Raw genomic sequence first — 12,984 nt, forward strand, 5'->3', positions numbered from 1 at the left:
TGCCAGTCCCATATCCACACACACTAATATTCGCAAACAACTGTTTGAAACTCTTTTCAAGACAAATAATAGTAATTTCATATGTTCACGTGAATATTTGTAGAAGTACAATCCAACAAAATGCAATTTATCATTGAATTAATCTTTTTAAAGCAGATTTTCACTACTTTTTTCAAGATGTCAGATTAACTTCAGCTATTAAACGATACCTAGGTTATTTGACTGCTTCTTTTGGTGTGAAGTCTGTGATTATCTACTCCTGTTTACAGCAGCTATAACATTTTGAAACAAAGTTTAGCTGTGAAAATATATACTGCCTTTTCTCACTTTCTACCACATTAAAAAGTGCTCTAGTATGTTATTTATTTTTACCATGGAAGATTATAAAAGAGCATGACCAACTATTGTAGGCCCTGTGATTGTTGTCTTTAGGCTGACTACATCAAAAGCTTTGAAGTTCAGTTCATCAGCCACATTTTCAGATTGTTTGCACACCTTCTGCACCTGCAGTGAAGAAGCTGAGGCCAAAGTTCAGGCAGAATGGCCTGAACTCAGCTAAAATACAAGCAACAGACAAAAAACTACAGAATTTATATAATAAAGTTCTGTAACTAGACATGAGGGTGATTTGGTGTCTCATAAATACAAAGGATAAGATAAGATAAATGCCTGTTGGAGTAAAGTAAAAGACATCTAGTGTGTACAAATCTTTTTAAGAATATATATAAGTGTATGCACAGATGTTTTTCTACTAAGACTATGAACAAATCAAAAGACAGAAACTGCTCTGAGCGAATACTTAACAGTACTGAAATAAATAACAAGACTCTCGTTGACTTCAGTGTGTCCAGAGTTTCAGCTGGACCTTAACTCCAGTGTATTTGGCTGTAGCAATGTTGTAACAGAAAGTTAAGAATTTTTTTTTTTTTCAAAAGAACAACGCTGATCTTTACTGACCTTCTGTTCCATAGGAAACACAGAAGTTTCACATTTGTCAAGTGATTAATGTATTTCCAGTGTATAATCAATATGAAATAACCAAACACATACAGCTCAATAAATTCCTATGTACTTTTAATGAAAACCCTCTGTCTTCAACGATGGGCAATTAATGCTCACTAAATAGCCAAAAATGCTAGCTGTAGTAATGACACCTTTAAGAAAAAAAGAAAGGTAACTTTTTAACTAATATAAAATTTCCCAATCAAAATAAAAACTATAAACATTGTCCATTATTAATAGAAGTATTTTAACAGGAACGAAGACTAGTCACAAATGTGTCCATAGTTTACAAAACAAACATTCCTAGGGAGGTTCCTCCTTTTGTTTAGTAAAACCAAGTTGCAGTAAAACAACAATCATGTCTAAAAATTCACAAATCCAAAATGCCCTTGGGCTCCAGTCGATGTAGCAACACCCATTTAGCTAATTAAGCATAGAGCTAGTATTCATAAACTCTCTGAGAAAATTAAAATGAACACTGCAGTCATGCTCTTTATTTTTCCATTGCTTTGCATGCTACTGAGACTCATTTCAAAGTTAACATGTTTTTTCCAAAACAGGCTAAACAGAATATCCAAACATACAGTAAAATAAATTATTTACAAAAATCTTGACTTGAAATAACGAAAACAAAAAGCAGAACAATAGCTAATAGTTAATGACTTGAAACATATCCTTATATAGCAACATGACCAAATTTTGTAATGCTTTATACTGCTATTAGTAACGACATCTTGAAAGAGAACTGTTCACCACATCTCAACAAAGACAAAGCTAGGCACCACATTTGTTTTCAAACAGCCTCTCCTCCTCTCTGGAAACATACAATCCACTTCCAATAGCTCGAAGTGAACAGTGAATATTTGCCTGAGCAACAATTAAGAAGTTTTATTCTCTCACCCATTCTGTAGACAATTTCTGGGTTTTTTTTTGACAAACAACCCTGATGTCTCCTGAAGAATGCCTCCACTGTGTGTACTAAGGCAAAATTTTAAAATTACAGACTCTGTGTTCTGCTCCTAAATCCAAACGTAGCAGAGCAGCTTTATAATTCTAGTTTCAAAAACACCAGACACCACTTGCTGCCAGGTGCAAGCTTCAGTCCCTTTTTGTTTCAGGTGTGAAGGTAACTCTGTTCTAAGGATATAACAGACAATAAACTTGTTCAAACACTCCTAAACATCTTTAAAAATATCTGATTTACTTCACATCTGACAAAGAATAAAGTCTCCAGTACCGTACAAACAAAATGCTGTACAAACAGGTTTTGTGTTGATTTCTATTACAGACACGCATGGACAACTTGCGGCAAAGTTCTCACTGTTCTTCCAGTGTCTGCTGCACTTCAGTGGTAGGAACTGGAGAGGGAAAAACAAGCCCTTGTGTTCTACCTGCCCACCTCAGCTGTGCCACGAATCATATTTTCTGAGAGTCACATGGCTTCAGTTACCCATGACAGACTGCTATATAGGCTTAATTCTTAAAACTTATCATCACCTCCTGATCTTCTTTTTTTATTTTTTTTTTTCCCTTCCCCCCCCTCTGTAAGGGTGAGGAGAGGGGCAGAGATCCTGTTTCTAACAAGCCCCAACCAGTACAGCTACATGTGCTACCAAATTTGCCGGTCAGTGAGATTCCCGTGAACACCTCTTCTGTTCCTTAATAAGTAACTAGCTCTCTACAACCTTACAACACATTCTTGTCCTGCCACTCTACATTTCTACCATCATTTCATGTCACTTTTATGTAGTATTTAAGCACCGAAGTGGTAAAGTTTAAAAGCACTTCATTGATTTTTAACTTACTGCTTTTTAAACATAATTAGAGGACCAGCCTGCACTGTCCTTACTTAGGCAGAGAACCACCTCCTGGCCTCAGGAAAACTTTTGGTTGCATGAAACTGTCTGCACGGTACCTAAAACAATGTTAGTAAGCCTATATATAATCAGGATAAAATTACACTCGACTCGAAACAAGTCCAGAAGCTAAACACTTTGGTATCTCAGGGGCTTTTTGTATTGCAGAAAAAAAAAAAAAGAATCCTCTTAAAGAGAAGTCAATTCCAATTCAAAAGTATGTATTTTATTTTACACTACTGTAACAAAAATTAAATTGATTCCCTTAGTCTCTTCGTAGTCAGCTTTCAAAATCATTGTATACTTTGTACACGAGTTTTTTTAAACTAAAACAAACAAGTCTTTGAGACTCTAAAAGGATATTAATATGTTTTGGTTCATATACAAAAGTGTGTTGCAACCAAACTGCTGCATCCATAGTTTATATAATTCACACTGTAAAAATTTGCATCCATAGTTCATATACACTGTATAACTAAAAATTATGGAAAATACACAAACTATGAAAAAGGTGAAGGATTTTTTTCTAGAAATCCACCTTCTTGCAGTTCAAATAATTTTAAAATTAAAATTGTTTAAAATTTAAAATTGTTTAAAATTAAAATTTAAATTGTTGCTAAAATTCTCTTTTCCTCTCCAACAGAAAAGATATCCCTCATGTTCATTCTTGTTGGGTCTCTTGGTTTACTCATGTTCATAATTAGCTTTTGATAGAAGTCTGCAGTAAAAAAACAAATACGGAAAAGCTTTTCTAAAGAAGATATACACCTAATTTAATTAAGTCTGTGTTTTAATACACACTCAACTGACTGAGAGATTTGACTTCCCTCAGCCATACCAGTTGTTATGAAAACCAGGAGAAAGTGAGAGAAGAAGAATGGTAAAAACATGTCTAATCCCATGAATTAAGGGCTGTTTTAAGAGTCCTTACATTATGAAGTGTGAAATCACGTCCTTTCTATATGGAGATTAAATCTCTGTCTCATTCCTGTTCCATTTATTTAGTCTCCAGACCTATTTCAATAGGCTGATGAAAGTTCACCAGTTAAACCACTCATCCACTCTACTACTGTAATGCCAGAAGAGTCGACTCGATCTGCCTAATCCTGCAGCCAGAGTGCAATGAAGGTAACCAGAGTGAACTGAGCAGCCATCGTTCCTGTTGGTGAACAATTGTTCGGGGAGTTTTATCACCCTGCCTTGGTGAGAAGAGCATCCAGACTCCTCTCACATGCACTGTCAAAAACACAGGACAGCATGCTCTGTAGTGAAAAGTTTATGCCTAGAGCTTTCAAACTTTGCACAAAAATGGATTTATTGTAATCACTTACTTTGATATGCTACTTATGTTAACAATGCCACTTTTAAATAGTAATGCAACATTAAAGACAGTTCATTTCACCCTGATTACTAACCATTTGAGCTATTAAATTCACTTAGCCTTGAGCCATATGCATCCAACATGTGATGGGTTAATCACACACAAATCTTGTGTGTCTTATTTAAATAGCAATAAAAATTATTAAAATGTTCTGAAATGAAATTGCAGGCATTATTCCTTTCAATCCATAACCACAGCATCATAAAATGGATTATAAAAGGAATATCACGCAGTAAGTTATAATAACAGAACTAATTACAATTTCCAGACTTTTTACAAAGCAATGTGGAAAAATGTATATTCTACAAGATGGTGTCTGCAAGATTCAACTGTATCAGCCTTTTGATTGTTAGTATTGATTGGAAGTAGGAACAGGAAGTAATCCAATTATCCAAAATGTTCATTTCCTTAACAGATCCAGGGCTTCAGTCTACATGCAGAAAGTACCATAGAGTTATCCTACAATCAGGTAATTCTTAACTGCTACTCTGCTGAAACATCAGAAAGTAGGAATAAAGACCTCGAAAGAAGTTTATGCCATAAGTTTTGCTCCTCGGGAATACTTTTGAGAACTACATCCAATTTTCCTCTGCTTTAATACAAGATCAAAGTAGCTCAATTCTACCTGAGCAATCCCCACTGCTGGGTGAGATGAGTGGAGACTGCAAACTCCTGTTCTTGAGAGCCGTTAGCTCTTAAGTCTGTGTAAAATAGAAAAAAATCATCCATTATTTTTTCTAAGCATGTCTTTTGTAATCATTTCTTCTGTAAAGCTCTTAACAGTGAATATGAGGGAATTTAGTACTACCACATGTATTTTCAGAATGGTTTATAGGTCTGGTACCAAAATAATTTTTTTCCTCTAGGGAAGGAGGTCTACGACATGAATTTGCACCTTATGATAGCCATTCCAGTAGACTCACAGCTATTCTATGAGGACAGGTCTACTTGTGAGTTCATGCTGGAGGACAGGCTATGCCTGCCACCAGCTATTTGTTATACTACCTTTGCAGTGCTCCCCAACTTGAAAAGAAACAGCAAACAAGTCATTTGTCAAGGGTCTGGTATATAACGATACCAGATAAATTATGTTGGCATTTGAACAAAAGAGTCAGAGAGGAATGTCTGTTTTTAAACTGGAAATATATATGGGCCTGGAAAATAAACAAAGATCTGTTCTCCACACCCAAAACAGAAGAATGATGCTGACAAACAGCTGAAAACTACATTACATTTAAATAACATCATAAACTGCTATTAAAATATCATGCAGCTGCAGTTAACAGAACTTGCTAATTACTTAAAACACAACACTAAGAAAACCCATAATTTTTTTACATTTTTAAGTGAAAAAGAAGAATTCCAGATTCTTTTTAAGGCTGCTTACTTTCAGGAAAGAACAAAGTGTAACTAAACAAATTCAGAATATGAGTCACATCCTTTCCTACTGTTACCACATGCAACATGCGTGTCCATAAACACAGAGGTTATCTACACATAATACCTGTACAAGCATTACATTTAAAATTGAATCACAAAGCATAAAACCAAAAAAGGGTTATAACTATACTCTGATAAACCAAGGTTGCTTTCTTTTAAATGTTAATAGTATCACAGTGCTCTTTATTTTATTTCACAATTGTTGAATCTTAAACTTCTCTGTGATAGAAAGCTTCAACACTTTTTTTTTTTTAAACGAATACATATTATTTATTATAGATAGCACTAATTTTGTGTCTCACAGCTATTCTAAAAAGTAAGTATATAAGAGCAAAAATTATTTTGGAGATTTTATTCCTGTCAAATAGAATGACTGACTTGTAACATGGCTTGTAACACTACTGGAAATAAATCATACAGTCTTCAACTTGGGGTGACAGGGGTCAAAGCAATATTGAAAGAAGTATGGCAGCTTTAATAACATATTAATCTTTACTTACATGAGGAGATTTTGCTCCTCTGAATAGTCCCATTGTAGTAAACAGAATTGTTCCAGTAAGGAGTAGTGACGTGAGCAACATTCTCTATGAGTAAACCACCAGACCTGATGGTCTTAGCAATGTTGAGATCACAGGGATCATGAGCTACAAATTACCTACAGCTTCAAAGGCAAGCATCAAAACCTGGATACGTATTGATCAATAACCGACAAACGGTGACAATATAGTATTTACTCATAATTGAAAGAGACTTTGTACTCTTAAATAACACAACCAAATTATTGTATGGATGCTAGTCCATCAGATTATTTCAGGCAAAGAGCATGTATTGCATAGACAGATTATACGTTCCTTATTAAGCATCTGCTTCTTATTTTAAAATGTCACTAAAACATTTTAGCTTAATAGGTAGTCTCATTTTTCCCATGTATATTATTAATTCTATTCCAGTAAAATTGTATGTTTAACATGTGGCAAACGTTCTTAAGTATCAAACTTTCATACTGATTCTGCAAAGATATTACAGTTTTCTTACAGGAATTTTCGAGGTGATACAGCAGATTAATACTAGTTTAAAGAAATTTTTGTCTACTGAAATAAGGAAATTGTTTAGACAGATATAAACACATACAAATACACTCCTTTCAAAAGTTTTGTACCTAGCTACACTTTTAGCCACAATAGGCTGTGAAAAAACTAAAACCATTAGACCATTAACCATTAGACATAGTTATATAAGAAAACACTTTTACAGTTCACAAACACGCTCGTCAAGAAACACACAGCTCCATGCAGTTTAAATTAAATCAATAAAAATTATACATCAACTTGAAAGAGATAAAAAAGAGAGCTTCTCACCCCTCAAAACAAAACTGGAACTTTGGTTTATAGGAATGGCTATGCCCATATACCCTCCTCGTCATCCTGCGTGCCAGACATTAGGAGATGCACAGAGAAGATGTTAGCATTGGAATGAAAGAAGAAAAGATTAGTTACTTTGATGCATATACAATACAATTTTCTTGGCTGTTACAAACATTTTTTTTTAAACGTAAGCCAGTGAAAACAACTGAACCAGTTTGTGTTACATATACAAGAATCTGCATCTATAGCAACCAAAAAGCAGGAACAGTGACGCAAACAGTTTTCCACACCCAGTTAAAACAGTGTGTAGGAACTAGATTATAAGATTAAATATGAAAAGGTTATCTATTTTTTAATTGCATGCAATTCAAACCAACATTGACAGCAGAAATAGATCAAACCTTATCAGTAAGCAAAGTAATTATTATAATCAAATTGTCTTACATTCTGTTAGGTTAAAAGATACAAAACTGCTGAAGAATCAAAAAGATCTGTCCCTAGTGAAGCACACTTTTCTAACATGCTATCAATTAAATCTATCTTTTAAGCAATCCTTAAACACTGCACATTGTTAAATATTATTAGAGAGTTTCTCTCCTTCTTTCCATTTTTGAACCATTAGAAGTAATTTATTTAGAGTTTTAATGATAAATAACATTAATGGCAAACACAAAATATCATAACAATTTCATGAATTTCTTTTTTAAAGGCATTATTTTACTGTAGATATGCTGAAAGCAGAATATCTTTCTTTACATTTATTATAAACTTGGAGTTAAAAAGAACAAAACAAGAAACATGAACTAAATTAGGAGACTGAAACATTCTTCCTTGGATACGTTTGCTGAAGATTACATTTTTCATTTTGATTCTTTATCTATGCACATGCCGATACATATGTGCATATCTATATCTACATATAGTTCTACTGTGTCAAATTCTGATGGGATATTCAGCTTTTAGAACACAGAGGCACACAACACAATGTTTTTCATTTAACTTAGTATTTAAGAATCAAATTAAATCTTATAATTCCAGATATCCTTAAAATTCATCCATTAATATTTTAGAAGTGTAAAAAAGTTACATTCTGTGGTTTCAAAACTTAGAAAGCTAGCTGTTAAGTTAGCATATTGCTGGCACTTAATTAAATCTAAAAACTAAGTAAAATTAATGGTAATTAATTATGATTGAAATGGACAGGAACTGTAGCCTGAAAATACACACTGCCAGTATCACTACTGTTCCTAGTCCATTCTTGGAATAGAAAAGAGCTCCCAGATGTCAACTGTTATTAAAAACCAGATGTTAAGATAGATGTCTTGCATGTTGCTGAATTAAGTAAAGAAATCTGACAGTCCACTATAAACTTAGCTATCATTTAACACAGAAGAAATGTGGGTGAATTTTTTACAGTTAACTTGGAACACGTCTTAGTTCTAAGGTCTGCACAACTACACCACAAAGCCAAGACACAGTAGGACCTGAATATTCTTATTTATTTTTGAAACAAAGGGACAGATTCTGTAAAACTTCCAATGAACTGGGTTCACCTCACTGAAAATATGAGTCCTTCCCTCTGAATTCTACAGGATCTACTTTTATTCAGGTCTACTAACGCTAATTGAACTGACTTTGAAGTTGACAAGATTTTTGTCAGAGTAAAGGTTGAAGAAAGACTGAAGAATTTCTTTTCCACTGAGTAGTTTGATCCTATTTCACTAACAGAATGCATTAGGTTAATCTCTGGTGATATCTTTAAAAACAGCAAAAATCAACAAAATGGGCAACTCGGTATGTTTCCAACTGACTCCTCCTAACTACATTCAGCTGTTTTGCTGTTTAGTGTATTGTTATTCTTCAAAGAGGCAGACATTCGTTTTTACTTCAACTATTTGCACGATCTCTTTTTGGCAGAATTCTACAAGAGCTGAAAACTTGAACATTGTCAAATATTTTTAAAGAGTATTATGGGAAATTACAGACTATACAGTTTGACACTGATCCTGCTATACAATAAGTAATAAATTAAAAGCTGGAGCTCAGTTAATGTCAATCAACATAATTTTATTGAGTACTGGTCCTGTCAAAATAACTTTCTATCCTTTTCAGTTACATATAGACTCTTTTTGATAAGGTGCTTTGAAATAATATGCTGAGATTTCTGTAAGGCATTTGATTATGTGTCACAAGACACAGCGTCGGCAAAATTGGCTCTATATGGAATGAACATTGCTGGAGAAGGAAGGGGACCTGCAGATACCTTTTCTCATCCCAAACTTGTTCTGTATTCCCACGATCTGAAAGAAAAATCTGACAAAGACTGCTTGGAAAAGTGAACATATTTGGGATTAACTGAATAAATGTTATCAGCTGCATACAAGTATGACTGAAATCATGTATACAGTGTCATCATTTAAAAATGCACAGGGCAAAGCTGGAAGACAGGGGACTGCATCTGAAATCAATTATATCAAAAAAGGGCTATACAGATCACAGTGGAAGTGAACATGTGATACAATTTTGAATTTACAAGGACAAATATAGGCAGGGAAATAAAAAACAAAAAGTTTGCTGTATCTCTATGCAGTAGCATAAGACCATTAACAGAATGATACATCTGGTGCTCAGGTCATATTCTGGTGAATATTTGAAAGACTGTAACCAGATCAAAAAACAGCTACAAAATTATTGAAAAATAAACTTGGCAGTGAGAAACAAGAGACTCAACCTAACTGGTCACTCAGACAATATTAAAAGATTGTTTGATTGCTATTAACTAACACATACAGAAAAGGAGACAGCTCTTCTCTCTAGCAGAAAAAAGATAGATAGAGATTTATAGGATGGAATTACACTGCAAATATGGTAAATATTCTTCAATAGCACATCAGGTCTGGATGACTTGAGGATTTTATGTCAAGACTCAGACAATTTCAAAAAGATATGGCTAACTGTATTCAAAATAATTCAAACAAATTACAGGTTTAATGAAGAAATTATTGAGCAGTCAGGTCCAGATTACGTTCATAGTCTACTTCACCTTCAGCAACCACAATTAATAAAAATCCTCTTTCATCTTTTTTCCTCATGCCTGTTTTAGTGAGAATGTCTTTGCGATTATCTTATTGTGTACACAAAGAGTTTATAATGTATTTTCCAATTTCAGTGAGTAACAAATTCCCAAACAGTTAATTATACACAGTGATCTGTTTTGACAGACAACTGAATAGAAAAAACAAACCCTCAATGGATTTTAAATTTTTAATACTATGAGCAACCTCAAAAGCAGGCTCAACATACTGTGTTGTTTTAAAAACCTGCATCTATATGGTATTTTGACTTGATTTATACCTACCCCAGAAAATCTGTTCATATCTCATTTTCAAAACCATGCACTAATTATTTAAAGAAGATAAACAGTCTTGCACTAACATAAGCAGAACTCACACACTTAGTATCCCTATCAAAAAAGCCCAATGTTTCATAATTACATGCTTTATTATCTAATATGTTATTGTTTAGTGTCATATATAGATGCTAGGTAATGCACTGACCTGAAAATACTTGGCACTTGATGATCATTAAGGAGAAAAGTAAAATTCCTACAGATATCAGTTGTCAACCCTCTTTTTCATTAAAAAAACATTTTTCATTAAAAAAAGGGGATTGAACCAAAGAACCATAATTTCATGATATGTGCTGTCAATTTTTAACTTAACAGAAGCCAGAATGTACAGATGCAAGATCTTAAAAGAATACTAGAAGGACTCACTGATCACTTACTATTCCCACTATGCAAGACAGGTTGTTTTCAAGCCTGCACTACTTCCTTCCGGTGCATTGGATCAAAGTTATAAGACTCAACTATCCTTGTCATTCTGCTACCTGTTCCGTTTTGACAACCAGATATTTAATGGTGTAAATCGTCTTAGTGTTATAGGCTTTACAGATTCTTCTTTAGAGTTAGGAACAACCACCAAAAAGCACTGGATAAAAAGCACATAAAAAGCAGGATTGTAGCTTTCATTGGTTTTATGAATAAACTAGTCTATCAAGAAGCTAACGTTTGGTACCTCAATGCAAACAAACAATGTAAGAGAATACAGAATTCTTCACTGATGCTCTGAGACACATGAAGTTCATTACCTATTTTTGCACTCTTGACAGACTGTGAAGCAAAATAAAAGCTGCAGCTATGCCTTATCATTTATTAATATTGGATCAGAGACTTCCAAAAGTATGCTTAGTCTTTCATATCAGTGTGTATCCTACAGAATCATTAATCTACGGCTCTTTCAAACAATAAACTATAATCAAGCAGTTTTTGATTAATGTTTGTGTACATTAACTGCTTTTTAAACTTGGATCTTTCATTGGTTTATGGGGTCAACAACAGCAGTTCAATGACAAAAACGGTAAACCAAAATCTCAATTACAGACAAGCAAAAAGTGAAAAAAAAAATCAGGAAATACCATTTGAACTGATAGACTACTATATATGCTTAACTATTATAAAATTATTATAAATACAAATTATTTAAGATATTGAATGCCTTGTATTTTCAGGTCCCTGATTTGGACATATATTTAGGTACAGTACAGTGGTATAATCTCAAGTACTACGAAAGCCTTTGTACATGGGCTATTTATAGATTATTAATTCATTGATTTTATCTCATCCTTTTGCTAGTCCTTTCTTTTTTCATTGGTGCTACTTATCATAATTGTTAACATCTTAAATATCTGGTGTTACTAAATATGATTTACTGTTCTGATCCAATTGCCACAAAACCTAATGGTAAAACCTCAAAACTGTCTTCAGAGTAGCAAGATGAGAAACTTAATGAATAGCACTTGAAAAACACTACACACAAATGTAGAAAGCTTGCATAAAGATGTCTTCTGTTTTATTATTGAAGTGTATTTCAATGCAAGTTTTGTAGACACATTTCTCAGCCATCAATTTTTTAAGCTTCATCAGTTTCAGTAGTAAATTTGAGACCATGGTCTTCAGATAAAAGGGGCTACATTACAGAGCAGGTTAGAAACAAAGGATAACTTTAATCATGGTCTACACGATTAAGTATATATAAAAAATTTTAATAATCAAATGCCAGAAATTATAAGCCTATTTGTAGCCATTCTGCATATAGCATACTCTTAATTACTGGTGAATGTGAAATAGTTGCAAGAGGTTATATTTAGCAGTGTGTTGCAACGGCAACAGATCTATCGCCAACACAACTGGTACTGAGAATCGGCATCCGCGCAATGCACCTGTCTTAGGGGGTATTCTGGGTTAATTTTGTGCCACCTCCAAGACTGAATTCCCTTTAGCAATTTCACTGTGTTGGGGGACCTCCTGGAATGCATCTTTCAGTTAAATTTAATCAAAAAGGAATTCAGCAGTGTGCCCACTCCAACAGTGCTTCTGGACATGAACCATAGTGCAGTAAGTGGGAATAATCAGGAGATTTGATTCAAATCTGCACTCTTGATCAGAACTAAAACCCTAACATAGATGCACTGAAAGATGGCAAAATTCTGCATGACTATGAGGCCTGCTAATGTGTAAAATTCGGTTACTTGAAGAGTATAGTGAAACTGCTTCAAAAAAGAGACAGCAAATAGCTCCACAAAGGTACAGCACATGTCCCCTCACTTTTGTGGCATGCAAGCATCTTTATAGAATCCACTCTTTAAATTTAAAAAAAAAAAAAATCCCAATCTCCTTTTAGACGAAAGCTTTCGCAACACAGGCAACATTAAAAACTTTATGAGTTAAGCTTTTCTGGCTCTCTTCCCACAATAGAAGACCCTTCCTGACAAGGCTCACCACATTTCCCTTTCATGTGCTGGCATGCTAAGAATTAATGTCTTAACTTGGGTTAAATAAATCTAGTGATAACCTGCTCATCTCTTGAACTAACTTTCTGAT

The 12,984-nt window shown here is 34.0% G+C and overlaps 1 protein-coding gene across 1 annotated transcript in view; it reads right to left on the reverse strand.

The window, feature by feature from the left end:
* The window catches only part of LOC104467951 (ERC protein 2), a gene marked incomplete at its 5' end in the record, with an annotated part of 266,693 nt that overhangs the window by 49,379 nt on the left and 204,330 nt on the right, over window positions 1–12,984 (reverse strand). Inside the window, one exon of the mRNA XM_010081926.1 lies at window positions 7,038–7,103. Coding sequence (XP_010080228.1) covers window positions 7,077–7,103 — 27 coding nt within the window. The remainder of the gene's footprint in view (window positions 1–7,037; window positions 7,104–12,984) is intronic.

Source organism: Pterocles gutturalis, unplaced genomic scaffold (assembly GCF_000699245.1).
Source record: "Pterocles gutturalis isolate BGI_N339 unplaced genomic scaffold, ASM69924v1 scaffold2834, whole genome shotgun sequence".
Taxonomy (NCBI): Eukaryota; Metazoa; Chordata; class Aves; order Pterocliformes; family Pteroclidae; genus Pterocles; species Pterocles gutturalis.